Source organism: Meleagris gallopavo, chromosome 4, assembly GCF_905368555.1.
Source record: "Meleagris gallopavo chromosome 4, MGAL_WU_HG_1.1, whole genome shotgun sequence".
In the NCBI taxonomy this organism is placed as follows: domain Eukaryota; kingdom Metazoa; phylum Chordata; class Aves; order Galliformes; family Phasianidae; genus Meleagris; species Meleagris gallopavo.
In genome coordinates this window covers 40,404,749-40,426,995 of record NC_139407.1, presented here as the reverse complement: position 1 = coordinate 40,426,995, position 22,247 = coordinate 40,404,749, and the positions used below count along the sequence as shown (strand labels likewise).

The following is a 22,247-nucleotide window of genomic DNA, read 5'->3' as shown; positions in this document are numbered from 1 at the left end:
TTGCCTGTGACTCCTAAATGGTCGCTACTTTATTTATAGCGAAAAATTTTTCTTGCAAATAAACCCCAACCAACAGTTCCTTTAAAAGCTATGAAGAATAGTGCTTCCTTGTCTGCGCATTCAGACTTGGTGTTTGTGTCATGTTAGCAGTTTATGGTGCTGCAATATACATTCACATCTATTTCTATTCCACAGCAGAGTAATCCCTGGATTGTTTTCTTCTTCATTATGTTAACATAGGCAAAGATTGATTTGATTGCAAAGATTGCAAGGATACATACCCTCTTTTTTGTATTAATCAGGTATGGTTCTGTATATAATTTATCATTCCAATATAGCTGTAGCCTAACGGAGGCTTTTTATAAAAGCATCTAAACAACACAGAAATCATCTTTGGTGTATCCAAAATGCAAGTGAAGTGCAAACAAACAAACAAACAAAACCTGCTGTAAAAAAAATAAATAAAAGGTCTACTAAAATAGCAAAAAAACAATTTACTATGGATTTCCCAATCATCTTTTCCTAAGAAATAATTTTATGAAATTGTAGGTGCTTGTATATACAACTTTCATATGATTTTAGGTGTATATTCAGATGCAACATAGGACTGTGACTAGCTCTAAATTGGTCTGTGGCTCAGCAAAAAAAAGGTCTGACAAACTCAGTAATCAGTGTTTTTAGTTTGGATGCATAGATTTAGATTAAAGGCCTTTTTAGGACTAAGCCTCTCTTTGTGTGTGTGCGTTTCTTTTTACTGCAATCAGATCTATGGTACTCATTTGCTGCAGCAGTACACTAAGAATACAACCACTCTGCTGCTCTCCTGGCACACAGTAAGACTCTCCACAAGTTTCTAAGCTATTAGGCACACCAATTAGTTTGGAAATAATAACTACTTGCCTGAGGTCATTTAGGTGCTGAACAGAACTGCTGATGGAGCCCAAGCCTGTTATTTTCAGTTTCTACATTCCACATACTTTCATCCTGTGTCTTCTCCTGGGAAAGCCAAACTAAAGTCTGAAGTCTGCCTCTCTACATGCACCAACAGTTCTCAGATATTAAAGACTAATGTTTTATAAAAGGACCAATCTATGCACTTCAAATTTACTGGAGTTCTACTACTGTAAGAACATGGGATTTTGTTCCTTTTCTCTGTGGTTCAGCACACATATCTCATTTCTTTTTCATTGATGGATTATACAGCACCAAATGCTATCGAAAATCCAAGATGCGAAGCTACAGCAAAAATGATAGAGATGAGCTGCTGACCCAAGTTAACACTGAAGATACTAGGATTGATAGAGGCCTCCAATGTCGGGAGCAGACTTCCAAAACTTGTTTGTCTCTTAAGATGGCCCTGCAACTTCGCTATTATTCTTAAGAGGCTACTTTCAGCTACTTACTGGCCCTATTATTTCTAAACTCCAAGCCTCATACACTTGGCCTGGTCCAAACAGCACACTATCCTTGGACTTGGAAGTGGCATACAGCTACATTTTTAATTACACAGATATAAAAGAACACAGCTAAAGGGGAGCTTTTTCAAATTAAGACATACTTCAGGGAAACACAATTAGCAGGCAGGCCAAAACCTCAGATTTCAGGCTTTAAGATTTTGCAAACACCAGCCTCGGGGAACTACAAGTGAACAGCCAAACTTCACCCTTCTGACCATGTTTGAAACTGTTCTCTTGATGAAGAATAATCCTTTACAATCATCAAAATTCAAGAAAGAATTTGGCTGAAATATAATGAAACTAATTGTCCCATAACAACCGCATAGGAAGAGGTGGAGGTGGAAGAGACACAGAGCTGTTATCCTCAGCCTTAAACCTATGTATGTACAACTAATAGCATCCAAACGCTTACTGACACAAGACGATGTGCTCCACGTTACAGCATCTCTTAAATCAATCTGGTAGCAGAAACTACTTAGACTGCAGCAGCTCATTCATGAAATAGCATAACTTGATGATGCTATTTTTTATCTGAAAATTACGTAGGACTTGCATATCTAAGAGACCATGTGTCTCCTCATGCCATATTACCACAGTTGCCAGCAGAAAGACTCAGCAGACATATTTGATATTAAAGAAAAAAAAAAGTGTGATTAGTCAGCAAGACCAACTCACTATGGGATATGTTACTTTTCAAGGTACTCACTTATTTGGTATAAAATAGATCAAATCTACTGACCCATAAGATAGACTAAACAGCACACTTTTTCCTTACAAATCTGACAAAGAACAGTACTTCAGACATACGAAAACCACATTTTGTTTCTAAATCTTGTTTATTTTTCTTTTGTTAGGGTTATGAATATGAAAGCAAGTCTGAGGTCTTTACCCTTTAAGATACTGTCCTTTAATCCTACACCTCAATGTCAGAATACACACATTTTACTAGAACAGGATTTCTGATGTCACTGTAAGAAAGAACAGCAGAGCAAAAGCATGCTGATAACTCTTCATCTCTTAAAGGGATGCCATCTATTTTGCCTTCCTCCAGTTTATAATGGTTAAGGATACAGATAACAGTAAGCTTATGTTAGCTTTAAGAACACCTCTGAGAAGGGATGAAAGAAGGGCCAAAAACTGTCTGCTGCTAAACTTGATGAGTAGACAACTACTGCATATTAATAACATATTTCTGTGCTCAGTTTGTCCATCTCTAATCATTCAGTTAATAAGTACCAGGACACAAGTCTTAAAGGCAAATGGTAATAAAGAAAAAGCTGTTTAACAGAAGGGTAACAACCTTTTTTTGAATGTAAATATCAACTAACAGATATTTAAATTCAAGTCTAGTCTTACTCTGCAGGTAAAATTATGAATGTTAATTCAATAATAAGGCATTCATATTTTTAAGCTATATACTTACAAGACTATACCCAGATCCTAGTAAGATTGCTTCACTTCTCCAACTTTAGTACAAATTGCAAATAATGATTATTTGGAGAGCAGAAAATTTCTTAAGGAACCACAAAGAAACTGCTCAAAATACAGCTGCTAGTAATAAAAACATTAAATTTTTTTCTTTTAATACAAAACCAGAAATACATATGTGATATCCGTGACTGGCTAAAGAACTAACTTGTTCAGCTACAGCCTACAAGGAATGAGCCCTCACAAATTCATATCATGGTGATTAGCATTCCACAACTGGATCTTTTCCAGCATTCACAGATACTAGCAAATCAATTCTTTTCACATCTGCTTGTAGCTCATATTTCCCCCAAAGGACCTCAGTGATCATATTGTTTTCGCATCTTCCAATGTGTTCTCTAACCTTTTCCCTCAAGGCCTTGCACAATTTACTTCAGTCAGTCCTTATGGATTGTTAGTGCTTTCTCATTCCTCATCTATCTTTGTTTTATTGGATATATCCTCTCTCTCTCTCTCTCTTTTTTTTTTTTAAACTGTCTTATCAACCACTCACTGCTCTTTCCAGCCTTGCTGCTTTAAATTTCCTGTTTAAGCATCATACTTCTAATCTGCTCAACTTTAATTCCAGAACAACTCTAAATTCCATCTTTTTTCAGCTTGTCTCTACTTTTGCATACATGTACACTAGAAACACACTTCAGCTTTCCACAAGCCAAGCTCCACTGAAGATCTTAGGTAAAACGCTATGGTAGGGTTCCAGAAAAAAATACTGCTTTGATTTATAATTTCTCCATTGATAATGCCACTTTTGTTTTGCTCCATATATACAGCTTAGCACTACATGCTTTCTTATTAGAGAGAAGCAGTCACTGGATGTTTTTCATCAAAAGTCAAATCCTGCCTCTGTCTGAGAGTTCACATACTTTTTACATGGCACTAACACTGTTTCATTTGCAGTTGCCATCGTATGTTTCTTGGCTTTGGAAAGACTGACATGCTGAACTTTGGAAACTGCAATTATGTTTCTTTTTGGGGTGTTTTTCCCTCTGAAGTTTTGCAGTAGTATCAAAATACCTGCTCCATGTGGAACCGCTGGGAAGAAATCTTGACTTCGTATTCCCTTGCTGTCATTCAGGAGTCAGTCTTCACCATACATAAAGGGTACTGTTACTGTAAATCTCTTTTCTATTCAGCTCTTTCACACATCAAATCAGCTTGAGAATCTCCTTGGTCCTCTTAGCAATACCTAAACATTATTAACCTGTAGCTGCTACAGTTGAGATTGCTATCTACTTGGGATCCCATCGAATTTCTCAGCAATGAGCAAGAAGGCAGCTGCAGCAGGAAAGGAAGAATAATACTGATTTCATGGTGTGATAGAAGAATCACCCAAATGGTGAGAACAATAGTAAATTTGCCATGGAAGATGACAACTTTTCAGATCTCTCCTTAAGTGCTTCCATACATTCAGCGTTATCAAGACAGCTGTCAAAAGCTGACTGAGAACTGCAGTCCAGACAATTCCAAAAGAAAATTTCAAGTGAAATTTTTTTGCTTTTTTGTTCAGCGTATCTTATTGCAACATTGATCACCAAGTTGATGGAAAACTTGGACTCAAAGCTTCCCTCCAATTTTCCATTTAAGAGCAGAAGATTCATATGAAAGATGTCTCATGGTTTAAAGTAGGAGTAGCTTAGAGAAACGTCTCCACATTTTTTTCTTAGAGTTCTGTTTTCTTTGTTTCATTCTATACTGTCATTTTTTTGGGCATCCCAATTATTAATCAAAGGAATGGTGATGTCAGTTTATTAAGCAACTAGATGATCATCCAGTAATGACAAAAAGCCTTCTTTGTACCAACAAATCTTTTCAGTGCAGAGCCACAGCCCATTCAGAACATGATTGAAAAAGGCATCCTTAGAAATTTTGACAGTGTGTCTACAGAGGTAAGCAGTGCAGTTTCACAGCAGCTTTCTGCTAGAGATCACACCAGTACAGCTGCAATGTCAAGACAGCCACTGCTGGAATTGAGGTGAGACCAAAAGGAGATGGTTTAGCATAGAGAAATACTTGGAAATACTTTCATGTTGCACACATTTCAAAGAGACTTACTTCCAGCTAATTCTAGTTTGGACCTGTAAGGCGCACACCTGTCAGCAGATGAAATGCAATCAGTGGGCTCCTCAAGTGCACTTTCCAGTTTAATTTTACCTCAACCTACCTGAAGGGAGGTTGTAGTGAGCTGGGGATCGGCATCTTCTCTCATGTAACTGGTGATAGGACTAGAGGGAATGGTTTCAAGCTGCGTCAGGGGAGATTTAGGCTGGATGTAAGGAAATACTACTTTTCTGAAAGAGTGGTCAGGCACTGGAATGGGCTGCCCAGGGAGATGGTAGAGACACCAACCCTGGAGGTATTCAAGGAACGTTTGAATTTTGTGTTGAGAGATATGGTTTAGTGAGAACTACTGGTGATAGGTAGATGGTTGGACTGGATGATCTTGTAGGTCTTTTCCAACCTTGGTGTTTCTGTGATTCAAAAGTATCCAAGACACATGTCCAAAGACTGGTTTGCATTGTGATCAAAACCAAGGTAAATGGGAACAACTGGAGTATCTAAAAGCACATACAGTTACTTGAAGAAGCTGAAATCTTAAATGCCATAGATCATTCTCATGTATATTGAATTCATGCTACTAAGGAAGAGCCAGTAAGCTCGTGGCGTCCTGACACCATGCCCAGGAGACAGACTCCCAGGCAGTAATCTGAGTCCAACAGTACAGAACTGCCATACCAGGATTTCCAAGGTAATTTGTTTTCATAAGGACTGTTTCAAGCAGCAACTTGCAGTGTTAAGTCAAAACACTCCACAAAGGTGTCAACCCAGAAATAAAGCTGTTTAAGAACTTGGGACAGAAAACATATAACACAGTTCTTTACTCAGAGTAAGTGGAGATTTTGCCCTTCATTTTTCCCCAGTGAGACTCCTTATGGGCCTTGACAAACATAAACAAACTACAGTGGCAAATGCTAATAGGAGCTGAAGTGTGAATGCATTGCTTCTCCTGGTCACTGGTTGACAGTGACCGATGCTGCAAGTGTGATGTGAGTAGAACTGTTTGATTTGAAATTTCATAGTTAGCTCCCTTTTCACGGCAAGCAAGACTTGACATTTTGGGAACAGAAAACAAAAGCTCTTCAAGGACTTCCTCTTTTCTCTACTCTGAAATTCAAGGAAAACGGAAATGCCCTGATTAAATTCATCTTTCCACACTCTTCATGGGAATACATCTGTATAGATGTGCAGGTAGATGTTTGAGAACAAGGCTTGTTCCTGTACACAGCTGTATGCTATGGTAAGGTTAGTCTGACAAGATGTAAGGGAACAAGTACCAATTAATTAAATAAAGCCACAACTCTTCAGAAAATGCAAGGGGAATTCAAACTCATCTGCAAAGAGTTGGTGATAGGATAGTCATGGTCACTATTGTCAGATCCATTGTTTCACAGAATCTTCATTTTGCTCTAATGAACAGATGGATAAGCAATGTAGAATCTCAAAAATAAAGTAATGCCTGCATACTTATTTACACCCCCCCCCTTTTTTTTTTTAGATGAAATTCCAGATGATATCTTAGATAAAGCTTTACAGCCAATCTGCAATCATCTGAGCAGTCACAAATAAATCTCCAGTTAAGAGGAGTTTGAATACGAACATAAAAAGTATTGTATAGCGTTCAGTGTTATGAAAAGTCAGGCCTCAAAGTAGTAAGTACCAGAAGTAAAAGAAATACTTCACTTCAAACTTGCTAAATACAAGTACATTAAATAGCGACCTAATCAACCATATCAATAGCACTCATAATATAGAAATAAGTTCTACAGAACATAACGTTAGCAAATAATTGTTTTCTCAACAGGATTTGAATCACACAGAAATGCCATTCAGTGACATATGCAACCACAAACTCAAACACAAAACTAAGTCTCAAATAACAATTAACTGAGTACTATTTATCCTGTGTACTAATAAGGATAGGTTCTTGAAAGGGAAAAAAAAATACATTTAAGTAATTAAAGGCAATCAGTGCACAAGAACAAGGGACTAAATTAAAATCCAACTGTCTACTTTCTACCTGAAAATTTCTGACTTTTGAACATTTAAGTTTTTAACTGCAATAACATTTTCTGTATCCAGCTCTGTCCTTACGGCCATTTAAATCAGTAAATCCCTCCCAAGAGCAAAATCTCATTCTGTATCTGAAAGTCATCTTTTGCTATCCTATATTGATTTTTTTTCAGTATGAACTTAGACTGGTGCCATGCTTCTTTTTCAGGGATAGGGAGTTGAGTTTTTTTTTCCCCCTTTGTCAATTCAGGAAAATATAAGGATTATTTTCTCTTATTTACAAGACATTGATGCTGACATAAAGGAAATGCATCAAGGTGAAACGACAAACACTAATGTTACAATAATATTTGCATATTAAACACACACAAGAAATTCTTTCCAGAGGACTTTCGTAAATGCCTTCTAGTAATAATTTCTCCATAATTGTGAAAGGTAACCATAGCATAAAACCAGAGGAGAGTAAATATATAGTTTTAAGAACATGTACAACTATAAATACATGTAGCAAAATTTGTGCAGGAAATCTTAAACCTAAATCATCTGTAAGCTTTAGAAACAGCTCCACAACTGCAACTAAGTACAGACTGATGACTGTTTTGCAATAAAAATTACAAATTTGCATGGTGCTCACTTAGCACCTTGAAGGAACAAACTAACGATGATAAAACCATTAATTCCTTTCTAAAGTGAAAAAATGTACAATAAAAATAAATAATAGTAAAATTACAGTACACTGATTTAAATGAGCATACGTTGCAGCAGCAATGCTTATAGTGTATGAATTTGAATTTGACTTCTACTAGTAAAATGAACTGTATGAAATTGTCTTAAACATTAGTAAAAGACATTCACTTTAAGATACCTGTGCATTCACCTTACCAAGTGTAAACAATTTTCATCCAATTAGCATTAAATTAGAAGAAAAACATTACATATGTGATACATATCTCAGTATCCAAGTGTTCCAGTCGCCATGACTGGCTGACAGATCGAAACATGAGCTACAAGATTATATAAATAACATCTTTGGATTTGGTAGGAATAATAAAAGAAGGAACAAAGAAGTTAAAAAGTTAAAGTAGCAGCCGCAGGCACTCTTAAGACCCTATTTGTGTTGACAACTCCAGGATGCTATTAAAGTTTCTCTTCTGGTTTGAAATAGTCAGGGTGTGGTGCTGTATAAAACAAGGCAGTAGCACTTAGCACAAGTTTTGTTGGATAGCCCTGTCACTGCATTGGTACAGCAATACTTCTGCATGTAAATGGAGAAGCACATCTCAAGAAAGTAAGTCGGGAAAGGAAGAAAGAGGCACACTTCTATGATCTCTTCTACTGAAGACTCCCCTGGCAGTAAGCTAAGCCAGAATCACCTACTTTGCTCCAATTACTTAATCCTACGTGCTCATGTAAGAAATCTTTACCAGCCTGGCTTTAGCCTCTGCATGCACAAAAATCATACTATTCACAAGCAAGCAAGCAAAAAAATAAAATAATAATAATAAAAAAAAAATATATCAGTGATTTTGTTTCCTCTTGGACTCTGCTTCTTGCTAGTGCACAGTTCCATTTCTTTGTAGACAGTATCAAAATCCAGGTTAAATACTTTCCCTTTGAAGAAAATGATGAATTTTCCACCTAAATGAGGGATTCAACATTACAATTCCTAAGACAGCCTAAGAAAATTCACATTGTCAAACATTACTGACTTCTGTAAAATCTTGCTCACGTTAGTATTCAGAAGTTGTAATGCACTGAATTCAAAATCTAAAGTACTTTTCCAGTATTCAAACATTATACTCAAAGTTCGGGTACAATTCCAACACAATGAAACAGGAGATAGATATCATAAAAGCTTATTTCTCTTTTCTGTGATCTGCATAATGGAAAGTAGCTCCATGTTTGAAGTGGGCTGAAGTTTAGTGTATGTTAAGCCCTATTTTAAGCTCCTGGCCTGATTGTTTATGTATACAACAGACAAATACAAAATGTTAGCATCTCAGCACCCCAGTTATACTTTACTGGGTAGGTGCAAAAGCAGCTTTCTTCAAAATACTCTTCTTGGTAATTAGAACTGTGTACCGGTATGAATGTTTATTTGTTAGCAGGCAGAAATTAATGGCATACTGCTGTCTCAAGTAGAAGCATTCCTTCTGAGAAACTTCCCAATGCTGTCAAAGAATCTGAACCTATCTTTCTATTTGGGTTATGCTAATTAATGTACTTCCTTCCCACTTTTTGATGCAATAGCAGACATGAATGGCTACATGTAGGTTTACTGAGCAATTCTCAACTACTCACATATAGAAACAGTTAATCTTCACACACAAGAGTCTACCTCTTCTTAAAGACTGAAAGTGACAAGAGTTTTCTTTGAACAACTGGCAAACAATAATAAAACAGCAAGCAGACTAATGAGCTGTAGTGAGATGTCTCACCACAAAAATCTCATAACAATGTCAGCATACTTTAGAAATAGTGACACGGAAAGATATCTGTATTAGATGCAACTTGTCCTCCTTCCTGCATTGTCAATACCAAGGCGCAAATAACTGCTGGAGGAATTTAGGGCACTTACTAGATGTAAAAAAAAAAAAAAAAAAAAACACAACTATTTACAATTCATTTGCTTAAACATACAAACAGGCTGAATTTGAAGTACCATTATTTCAAAATCACACACACACAAAAAAATTATATATATGAAAGTTTAGGCTAAAAACATGTGAGGATATATAATCAATGCATTGAAAGGTATGTCCATGTAATATAAAAAAAGTGCACACATTTCAGCAGACAAAAGAAATATGTTAGAAAGAATAAAGGAAAGGAAAAGTCAAATATAAACAAAATGTCTGCCAATTCTATTTTCTTCAGCATTACGGAACGCTACTGAAATTAATTTAAAATACCAGATCGCACTGGGCTACCTTAGAATAAAAATATTTCTCAGTGTTCTACTTTCAGAGAATTATCTTTAATGACAACAGTCACCTACAGAAAATTCAAATCCGAAAGAAAACCATACAATTGTTTCAAAGGAGAAACAATCCAAGTATACTTAATGACCCCTGGCAAACCGTTTTAAACCCAAAGGAAAAAGTCTTTCCCAAATATATACACTTGTCAAAATCTCAGCTAGAGATATCTAAGGTTAAGAGGTTGATACAACTGTACAAAAGAATACTGGGAATATGGACACTGCTAACAGTTACTGTTATCTCTAAGCAAAGGTGAAAAAAAATGATAAAGAAAGCAAATCTTTACTCTTCAGAGCTTGTGACACCCAAACGACAGCACATCTCACATTCAGAAATCTTTCACAATGCAGAAAGCACTACATAGTCTAACTCAGATCAGTGCTTGCTAGGAGAGCTATCTGATGGTCGAAGCATGCCAGTCCAGAAATAACAAGGCCAGAGCAGTTCTCAGCTGTGCGGATCAAAAAGGGCTTGTACCCTGAAGCACCAGGCAGCAATTCTGCTCCAAGTCCTGCAGCTAGAACTTGTTCAGTCCCAGTCAGTCTGTGCATCCCTGGCAGAGATGTACACACAGTGATAAAGGTATCTAACAACTATTCATTAATTCACTTTTGTACTGTTATCTGAAGCTTCTGATGATGGCCACTGCCAGAAAAAGTCCATTTGTGCACCTGTGGGTTGCTTGACAATAAAATACAAGTAAAATCCCAAGGACGGATGCCATAAATAATTCTGTGCATGCACAGAATTCTGCCTTTCAGGAAAACTGCTTACGTTTTCAGAGAGAGCTTGTAATCTTGCTAACTTTTCCAGTTTGCATGAGTGAACTCATTGTTCTCGGGCACAGTTCTTTCCTATACATACACACATATAAATGATACAGACCCATTGTATTCATTTCACTGAAAAGATGCCAAGGAAGTCCTCTCAAGCAAAATATCAGGCATGGTCAAAAATGGCAACTATTACCTCCTAAAACCATAGCAGACAACCACATCTAGCTCCAAAATGTGAAGCCTGAGAGACTGCTCAGAAGATATACTGAGGAAAAGCTTAATACATTTCATTTCATCCTCTATCTAGAAAGGAGCTTTTCTTACATTCCAGAAGTGCTGATTTTTACATTAGTTCTTCTCTGTTGGTCCCATGAATGTGCAAATACATACAGACTCAACAATTCCAGTCCTTCCAGTACAGACTTCTTCAGTTGGTAAAAGGAAAAGGGTGCTTCCACTCTTACAGCCTGTGTCACACTGAGCGTTACGCCATCCATGAAATGGAGTCTTAGCAAGTAATTATTTTTTGTTGACAAATTTTTCTAAAGATCTATACATATATAAATACACACCATCATCATGTTAAAGCTTTTTGAAAAAGATGAAACATGCACATAGCTTTGTACCATTTCTGAGATTTGTAGACTCAGAAAACAAAGAAACAAGTATAATGCCAGCCCCCCAGTCTTGCCATTAGAGACATAAATCATGACAGTACGTTCATAAGTGCCAGTGGCAGCTTTTGGATTTTCCAAACCTGCCTCCTTGTGAAACTGAAACTGGATTAAGATTATGACAGTACTTTACATGTCAATAAGAAGTCAATAAGTCAGCAATGAAAAATGCATAAAGCCAAAACTGCTTGGCCAAGCTGAAGATAGATGATTTCTACAGAAAATTCAAACGATCACTTTTATCTCTTCCAAATGATATTATTAATACAGCTAAAAAACTCTTAATCATATTAAGTTTACATTTTTAAATTACCTGTTTGAATAATTCCAGTAACAATGGAGAGGTAATCCTCAGGTTCCTGATCAGCAAAGATCTCTCTGCTCCTTCCACTTAAGGTTAGTACCTCATAAAGCATCTCTGAATTCTCCACCCCACAAAGCAGAATCACCACGTTATCTGGAGGTTGAAGAACATGTGCCAGAAAACAGCATCTCTTTTGGTTCAGGCATTTCAGGAGTCCATATGATAGTATCAGGAGTTTACATTTATAACAATGTAAAGAGAATAACTCCAGATGCTTGAAAGACAAAGCCTCTAGATTGTAGAGTAAGATTCCTTCTTCATTCACTATGTGTCCAAAAAGAGATTTTAAATACAGAGCCCACTCTTCTGCTTCTTGTTCATATATCACAAGAATATCCTTTGTATGCTCTAGAAAAGAAAACAAAAATAATTTCAAATCCATTATAAATATTGGGTGCCAGGCCATTAGTTTCCACCTGCCCATCCCCAAATATTTGTGATGCTCAAGAAATAGGACAGGTCATCAGTCTGAAATTACAACTATCTGCATATTTCTAAACCAAGGCAGAAAGATTACCCACCGAAATACTAGCAAAACAGAATAGATTCAAATAGTATTCAAAAAACAAACAACAACAACAAAAAAAACCACTGAAATCATAGTGTTGAAAGCAAGTGCATGACATATCCAGCTCACTGAAATTTTTGATAAATAGGCAATACCATTGAAAATGCAGCAATTAGCTTTTAACTGCAGCAGTAATGAAAATATGTTTGATCACTGCACATGATCTGACTTCACTAGAAACAGGACTGGTACATTTAAAATATTTTTGCAGCATGGTATTAGGACAGTTTTTAGTGACCTTTCTTTATTGTACTTATTCTAGGAAAAAAAAAAAAAAAAAAAAAACACAAAACAAGACCAAAAACAAAAAACCAAACAAACCCACCACACTTGATATGTGCTTTCTCTTTATGAAACAGGATGCTAACAAAATTAACACTCTTCTGTGATATTACTAGGGTAATGGTATGAAATAGAGACAACAGCCACAAACAAACAGAGAAAGTTTCATCTGAATATAAGGAAGCAATTTTATTTTGAGGACTACAAGCACTGGCACAGTTTGCCTAATAAGGTCATGGAGTCTCTCTCCTCGGAGATCTTCAAAAGTCATCTGTACACAGTCCTGGGCAATCTGCTTTAGTTGTTTGAGCAAATGATCTCCAAAGGTCCCTTGCAACCTCAGCCACTCTGTGAAACCATGGTAGCTGTGACTTGCTAATCAATGCAATACATTGTAAGATGCCAGGACATTTTAATACCCTTGGAGTAGGTTACAATCACAGATCCATGGAACAACCATAAGAGAGTGAGGAACAGATACAGCTGCTGCATTCTAACTCAATTGAGCTTCACTGTCTCCAAGGTCCCTGATAGGCAAGGCAATCTGTCTGTCTACTGTATGCACCAGAGCTCCATTGCAGGTGAGTATCTAGGTATTCTTAGTCAGTATCAAGAGATACAGAAACAGTGGGCATACACAGAGCTAAAAGGTTTTTCGCACACATGACATATGTGGATACTGGGACATGATGATGGAAGCACAGTATAGATGTATCTCAGGAGAATAAAGCAACAATACCTGCAAAGAATCCTACAGAAGTCCGTGGTGCAAAAATAAGAAAGTGAATGCAGATCCCAGGATTAGTCTGTTAATTATTGGACTTTCCTTTTTTTTTTTTTTTTTTAGAAGAAATTCCTTCACAACTTTGATCATTGTTAGGAGAGCCTCCAAAGTCAACCCAGCTGAAGGCAGGCAAACTTGTAGAACAAGAATGCCATAGCTTAGTGTCTAGTATTCATTGTATGTCTATCAACAGCTTGCAGGATAGCTGCCCTCTTTTAAAGTCTTGTAAATACTTGTCCTCTCAAGAAGTTTTATATCACAGGAAATTATAAAGGGCTGTCTCAGTACAGTAGTGGCTGACAGACGGCTGAACCTAATTAATGCACTAGAACAGTGTGAGTGTCTAAATATTTTCAAAAAGGAGACAGTTACATTTTCCATAGTAAAAATTCCAATTTCTGCTTAAATGCTAAAATGTAACTAGAAATAAATAAAAAAATAAAATAGCATACTCCTCATCTAAGCCAGAGAAAAACGATGTGGTTTCTATAACACAAGGATAAGAAATCTACTAATGGTTTTACAGCACTTAGCTACAATGGTATTTCTTTTCAGAATTCATCTGGTTTTCTTCAATTCTCACAATAAAAATAAAACCAAAAAGCTATGAAGCTTGTTGCTCAGTTTCAAAAGAAGAAACGATATGCACAGCTGAAGTTCCCTGAATATGATCTGACTGTTTGATAATTATGTGAAGTACCAAGCAACTTCTATTTTCAATCCTTAACTTCTAAGAGCACTGCAGTAGTCATTAAAATATATATATATATTCTTTATTTAAAGGGGATAGTTAACCCACAAAGATGTAAGAACTCATTACTTACACTGCATTTAATCTTGCTTAGTTTAATCTGCCAGCCACAGAACTTTTTTTTTTCCTTGTAATTTTGAATTACAAAAATCCAAAATCTCTCCCTAAGGTCTTCAGTCCCTCACGAAGTGACTCAGCCTTGCCTCGGTTACAGGTCAAATCGGGCTTATTACACTTCCCCTTAGAAGAGAGGCATTTAGAGCACCCACCACTCTTCCTGCGTTTCTGTGAACTCTTGGCTTTTCAGAATGCTTTCTGAGGAACTAAAAAACGATATACAGCATAGGAGTTCCTTAACACAGTACACAGGTAGAATAAAATATTAATCTCACTTGAGATAATCTCTGCTATGCCCAGAAAGTTCACATTCAGTCTAAATTAAAAGGTCTCATTTTCAGTTCACGCTCAGTTGTGTTTTTTCTATTATAATGAATTTGGGTAAGGTCAAAACCAAATGGAGTTGCAGGGAGGGATAAAATAGGTTTGATTCTGAAAGCATATTTAAGTTGAAGGGTAAAGACCCTTTTTTCTTGTTTCACAGAATCTTGCGTCCTCATCATGCACAAGTGGGATGTGCTGGCATCTGCCACAGCACCCCTTGGCCAATAGGTTGCATCCTCTCCATGCTGACAGTAGTCAGGAGGAATGGAGCACAACTGCACCTGCTCCTTTGCAGACTGGAGGCACCCAAAAGGCACTCCCAGGTTCCAGAGCAGGAAAGAATGACTGGATCCAACTATTCAGGCACAGCTGAAGAGCTCCACACGTGCACAGAGATGCAACTCTTTAGGCAGAAATATTTCTAAAGACCTGCCACTAAATTATAATCATATAGAAGTATACATAAGGTATAAAGTTCACCTTTGTGCAAATGGAAATTGCAAGGCTTGGACATTCAAGAAATTCTAAAGAGAAAAGTAATCAAGTTGCCCTGAAATGAGAAAAGCAGATGAAGTGATTCTTTTTTTGTACTGTATATCTGCAACCAAGTCTGTGCCTCTGATCTTAGTTAAGTGTGAATGAGAAAGAACTTTTGAGATATTTTTGAAGGCTCAGTTGTACTTTTGAACAATATTGATTTTTTTTTATCTGAGAAATGAGAAATAATGCTTTATTTGTATAAAATGAAGTGAAATGTATCAAATACCACACACGATGGAAGAAAGGCTCTATGATATCTCATAAAACTTTAATACAGTTGCCATATTTCATTTGTCTTTTCTACCTCCATAGAAAGGGAAGAGTCACACTGCTGAGGAAATTGGCATATTTCACACTGCCATTTGGCGCAAAGCTATTGGTTTGAAGATGGTAACTAGTGTTATTAAGTTACCCGTGGCAAATCAAATGTTCTCAATTACACGCATGAATATTTTTCCAGCCTGTTATTAAAGTATCCTTCAAAATTAGCCTTGAGGTTAAATGCAAGAACTACATATTACTTTCTCAAAACTGTATTAAAAGTTTTTTTTTAAAAAAAAACAACAAACACTACAACAGTATTTTAAAATTCTTGCATGACTTTAAATGTTTCCAAAGTTTACCCTAAGAATGGTTACAAAGTCTCCTAAAATCTACTTCATATACCTTACATGCTCCTGTTAGTGTTTCACCTTTAGAAATTTCACTCCAGTGTAACACTGTAGTGCCTGAACACTACTCAGTTGAAAACCACTGCTCCCGCCAAGCTCCATCTTCGAGACACCGTTTTTCACGTGAAACAACACAAGCTGAAAGTTAGCTTTAAGGCAACACTACCCAGAACTGAATACATAGTAACATTTCTTAACTTTTCAAATTGAGCTTTTTCACCTTCGTTATTTTCACCTCTCAAAGAATATTTCTTTGAAGTCACTGCACTTGGAATATAACGCAAGTTGGGATGAATTTTGTTCCCTTTTAAGTTAATGTAATGGAAACCATCATATCTTGACAAAATTAAGCCATGCTTCAACTACTCTTACTTGGAAACTGACTCAAAGGTAGAAATAAAGTGTATTATTGAATACTGAGAAACAGTAAGAGAATTTATGCAATCATCCACAGCACGGAAAGGTTCTTCTGACAAGCAAAACTATTTGCTAGTTACTGATGTGCAGGTGACAAAAACCCCCACCTCACAAAACATGCTACCTGAAGCCTTCCTTGAAAAGACATGTTCAATCTAATGAAAACTGGAAGAGATGAGAGCATCCTTGCAGTCTATTGCAACCAAAGCAGGAATCAATTACCGGTGCGTGCACAAGGCAGAAGAATGCCTTCTTTACGACAATTAAAAGATACATTATGGAAGGGGAAAAAAAGCAAGTATGTTTGAAAGTGAAAGGAAATCTCCAGAAGTTTGCAAAGCACATCAGAAAGGCAAAGGAGAGGAAACAAAGCTTTGTTTGAAATGGCAGCCTTAAAGATGTTTGGGAAAGAAGGGTATAATTTCTATCAGCATGTAATAAAATATTGTTCATCAACAAAAATTTGTTAAAACACATAGAACTGCTAAATAAAGGTAAGTGGTCATGACACAATGCCAAAAATGCAGCATGAGAAGAGAAGTGGCTCAGACTTCCATCTTTGCATGGTGATTTGCAAAACATTTCTTCTTAGAAGTCATTTTCACTTGGGTTGTAGAGAGAATGAGGAGCACAAATACCAAGTGCATCCAGCTTTGTGCTAGAAACAAAAGACATTCAGTCTCTTGGTCCCTACATAAGATCAGAAAGATGTATCCATTCATCTCTTCATACTGTTTGCCCTGATCACTTAAAATGATGTACAGTAAGAAAATAAGGGAAAAAAACAAAAACAAAACAAAAAAAAACCTTTCCAATCTAAGCAAATCCTGAAATTCAACATTTGGAAGCAGAATAAGAACGTTTAATTCAGCCCTGATCAGCAGCCTTGGCATAATGGGCCAAGGCCAATGGGCCCCTCACCCATCCTGAATGCACTGATTTTCCCAGTCAGCTCACCTGACACACATCCAGTAAATGCATTTCAAAAATGCATCTTTAGCTCTTGGTTGCTGGAATTCTGCAAGGCAAATCCACTGAAGCAAGCCAAAATGGATTCATCGTGGGAAGGACAGCACAGAGCACTTTAGAAATACTTGCAGATAATGGAAAACATTTTCAAGTAAGTCATGTTGTTTCTCAGAGACTTTCCACTAATGGAAATGAAAATTATAAAAGCCTGCTTGTAAACTTCAGAGTGAGATCATGAAGTATCTAAATTGCTGCAGTATTGTGGCACACCTGTTTCAATTAAAGCAATTAGCTTTAAGCATGGGACATTCCTGCTGTCACTGTATCAGCCAGCAGAGTGGCTGCACTTGTATTCTCAAATGCCTACTAACTAGAATGTAATAAGAACATTTTCATCATTTATGCACCTTCCACTGCTAATTGCTAAGTTGTTTGCGAGAACAAATACTTGCTCTATCTGTATAAAATTAGGCCTCTTATCTTCATCATTTTTCTAAGTTCAGTGAAGTCAGGAGTTCAACACAGCAATTTTCCTACAAATTGGATGGGATGAACTTTGGCTCAATCTTTTTCTCCAAAGCAACTCTAATGACCTTCCTTGCAGTGACAAAGGGGAACACAGAGCCATGTAACATCCTGATGTCTGTTCTACAGCACAGACCTGACTTAGACCTCAACTAGAGAGGTGCCTGACCATCAAACCTGACAAAGCTGACGTTACGCCCCAAGAGCTGTTTCTAGATCCCTCTGCAGACCTCACTGAGCTCTGAAGAGTGATTTGGCCTTATCTTCTGTTTTAGGCCTCTCTGTGTGATCCATGCTTTGAATATGAAATACTGTGTATGTATCAGCACTGCATTATCCTCTGCTAGAGCCTTGTCCATTCACAGCTGATTACCTTCTGTTACCCAACTGAGGCAAAACTGCGCTTAGAGCCGCTTCCTGGAGAGCAAGTTAAACCATTTGTACATTTTAGCAGAACATAATTAAATAACTCAGAATGGCTGTAGATAGTAACAAATAATGAAGACAAAAATATAACAATGAAGTATGAAGAAGTACGAAGTAATACATTACTAATTTTTTTTTTTCCCCAGAAACAACTTCTAAAGGCTACAAGAAAATCTGTACAAGCTGCACCAAGTTTGTATCAACTGATGTTATAACTACTACAAATCATGACCACAACCAAGAATTGTCCTATTATTTAATTCTTTACCCTTGCCAGTGTTTCTTCCGTCATCTACCAGGATCTCTCTAGATGTGCCTATCTTGACTTCCTCCACTGTTTTCTGGATTTATGGTCACATTTAAACTCTCTTCATTTAAATTCAATGTCTCTGCTTTTTCCTCTGCCTTCTGTTGTTTTTTTCTCTGCCACATTTGATTCCACTGTCACTCCACTTTCTCTCAAATTCCTATTTTTTTATTTTTTTGCAAGTAAGAAATTGAGAATGGAAAACCTGCTCTGCAGATATTAGCTTAAAAGGAAACAATTGTATGAAATCCAGTGCCTTTAGTCCTATCACAAGAGAAAGTATCCCCAGAAAATGGTGCACGTAACAACTACTGCAACATAACAGAAAGCATTGACCTTGCAAACAGCAACGTTTTCAGCAGATTGATGTGCTCCTTGCATTTGCAATGTACCACATGCATTGAATTAACCACAGATGACATCCCAACAGCTCCTAAAATGCAGATTATGATTGCCATAGGAAGCCTGTCTGGTAGAACTCTCTCAGAGCAGTCAAAGCCCTAATTGGTTCAGGTTTTTAAGGCTACATTTCCTTTGCCCCAAGACAGCAGAGAATCCAGTGAGGATTCCTACGACCCCAAAAATCAAGCAGCTTGATTTTTGTCTGTTTTTGCAGTCTTATTACTTTTTTTTTTTTTTAAAAATGCATCTCACTTAGTGTTCATTCAGAAATTAGAAAAACAATAGGAAATGGTCTCTATTAAACGTATGTCTTCAAGCTGCTGCTACTACCAGGCTGTAGTAAACCATCTCCTCTAGTTCCAGTCCTTTTCTTTTGTCCTTTTCTGACAAAAGTGATGGTCACCAACCAAACAGAACAAACCAGACAAACAAAAAGTATCTACAGCGTAATCTCTATATAATCTCTAATCAGCTTTGGACAAACACTTTATATTTTTGTACCAGCCTTTTGAACAGTATTCATAGCAACAAAAGAAGTTCATTAGAGAAATAAAGAAGTAAATGACATAGAAAATAGTTACATAAATTCATAGCTTCATAAAATGAGCAATGACAAGACAGTGAGTTAGAAACCAAGCTAAATTAAACAATTTCTAGTATGTTCAGCAACAACCTCAAAAGAAAGAAGATTTCTGTATAATAAACCTACCTTAGCTTCCCCTCTACTGCCTTAAGACAAGAATTCTAGATACAGCTATCAAACCAACCGTTTTTATTTCTGCTCATTACATAGAAAGAAATTAAGTTAGTTGTACGAGTGTGAGTCTGACTTGGCACATTTCACCAACAATACTGCAAAAACAACTGCAATGGTCAAATACTGGTTAAGGTTACTTGAGATTCAAAAGACATTTTTCCTGCAAGCTTATCTCCTTAGTACAGTGCATGCAATTATGTTTTCAGGTTACAGAAGATGAATTCTCAACTTATTACTGATCCTGAAATGGGACCCAATTGGAAAGTTCTCTGGGTATCAACACTGAGTCCTCCTCTAGTGGATAGCCATTAAAGAAATGTTTAATCTCTTTACTGCTATCTTTGACCAAATGGACCACTTTCTGGGAATAAATCACTTTCAATTTCTGTATTTACAGGTTCTTGCAAAAGGATTTTTAAAATCATACCCACAAACTCTGCTTCGTTGTCATTGACATACATTCTCATTGTTGGATAGTAACAGGGTAACTATAGTTATGTTAACTGGAAGCAATGTGTGTCACTGCTAGCTTTAGCACTGGAAGCAAACTACTTCCATACCTTATTAGAAGTGTACAGAATATGAAAACGAATCCTTCTTGAACCATTACTGAAACCAAATTAAACCCTATCCCATTACAGTCAGAGAATCAAATGTAGTCACTGAAGGAGATAGGACCAGACTAAACAATTACCAAGCATCGTGCTTTTTACACAATCGAGCCCCTCTTTGTTTTACAAAATCTATATAACCAAGTTTTTACATTTCTCTTCAATATTCTGAACAACTACCAGCATTTTCTTTGTACATACATTTAAGACTCCTGAATATTCTAGAGTTTAACAAGCCAACCTATGCCACATTATTACATCTAATCATATTTGCCACAGATGTGAAATAACATCTAATCATATTTGGCACAGATGTGAAATAACATACAGTCTTACATTTCCTCCTCTGAAGCATATACTGACCATCCATCATCTTCCATTTATTGCAGATTACTTCTGTAACTACACAAACATAAGAACAAAAAAAATTCATAGCTGACAAAAGCAGCAGCCCTTCACATCTCTACTATACAGCTACTCGTACACACCGTAGCAACATGCACCTTCTGAATATACCCACAGCCTACTTTGCCTTGCAGTTGCCTAAATACATCTACTGACGAAGAAAACGAAGCACACGATAAACCCAAACCGCTAAAGTTAAGATAAAGGGAATGACTGCCAATTACATCAACAACCATGTCTCAGAGCAACTTTACATTAATATTTAGTTAAGATAAAAGCATACCTTCAAAACACACCATCTCATTATCCCCATTTACCATGCTTTGCTTCAACTCACCAGCTGTTCCTGGAACACCAAAACCTTTCATATTAAACAGAAGAAGAACAGGTGCTTCAGGGTCACACCCAATGTGTTCCACCTGCTACAGCCACAGGACAAGGCTAGAGCAAGTCCAAACTAAGCTTCCTCTCAATATATGCTGCATGGCTCTCAGTTGCTTCATGTCCACTGCTGGTCTCCACAAATCCTGTCCTTTTGGGAGCACTATTTAACAGTGTGGAAATAGCCTTATTGTATCTGTGAAACAGAGGAACTGAGAGTCCTTGCTGGTTGGTTACGCGAGGCTAAATAGTAGCAACATTTGGTTGCAGAGCATGCATCTGAGTTCTAACTCTTGCACTCCTCTGCCATGGCAAGTGACTCAAGTAAGGTTTTGGAACACTGGCAATTCCACAGAAGTCATGTTATGGACTCCAGAGGCCACAGTCCTGTGGTATCTGATTCATTTAGGGGTATCTGAATTGACTGATTAGGACTAAAACAAAACGGAACAAAATGAAGTGCTTATTATGACATTAAAATTCAGTGAACAAGCCTTTAAAATTACACTAAGAATAGAACTATGCATTCAGGACTTTGTTTAAAAAAAAAAAAAAGTTTGGACGTTTATCTAAACAATCCTACCCCTTCTTCAACAAAGACTTAGACCATAACTACATAACTATTATTTACCCAATTCTGGATTATTTCAGGCAAACACTTCTTTGCTGTAAGTTTGTTAAAACATTACTCTTATCACTACAGTAAACAAAATGGTGTTGCTTTGGGGAAAATATGTACATTTTGACCATTTCAATTTTACAATCGTCATATGTGATGTAATTGTGATGAGAGATAAAAGTAGAATTTTGTTTTATAATACCTTAAATATGGTTAGCACTCAATGCTATTCCTAGGGAAAAAAAGACTAGCTTTTCATTTAAGTCTCTGAAATGTTAAATTCAACGAGACTGCTGTCACAGAGTACAGTTCTGCTTTTTTAGGATGTCAAGGCATCATTTAAATTTGCACACAGCCTCTTCTTTATTGATAATATCATACACGTCATCCATAATGAACAGTATGGATGTGACAGCATGCAGGAGTACAAAATTTACAGCATACATGATCTACTTGCAAAATACAACACAGGAATATGGATTGCCATTTTAATGAATTCTATAAACTTCTTCAGTGTTGAAATACATACACTGAGGGTTTGCCAATGAAAGAGCACTGTTTCTAAGCTCTTGCAGAAAATCAA

At 36.8% G+C, this 22,247-nt stretch overlaps 1 protein-coding gene across 2 annotated transcripts in view; it reads right to left on the bottom strand.

Annotated features, from left to right (window-relative positions):
• BANK1 (B cell scaffold protein with ankyrin repeats 1) overlaps window positions 1-22,247 on the bottom strand; it is a 130,899-nt gene that overhangs the window by 102,099 nt on the left and 6,553 nt on the right. The window contains exon 2 of one of the 2 annotated variants that reach the window (XM_085222971.1): window positions 11,758-12,156. In XM_085222971.1, coding sequence (XP_085079097.1) covers window positions 11,758-12,156 — 399 coding nt within the window. Of the gene's footprint in view, window positions 1-11,757; window positions 12,972-22,247 lie in introns of those variants that run through there. The other variant, XM_085222970.1, reaches the window with a different exon arrangement.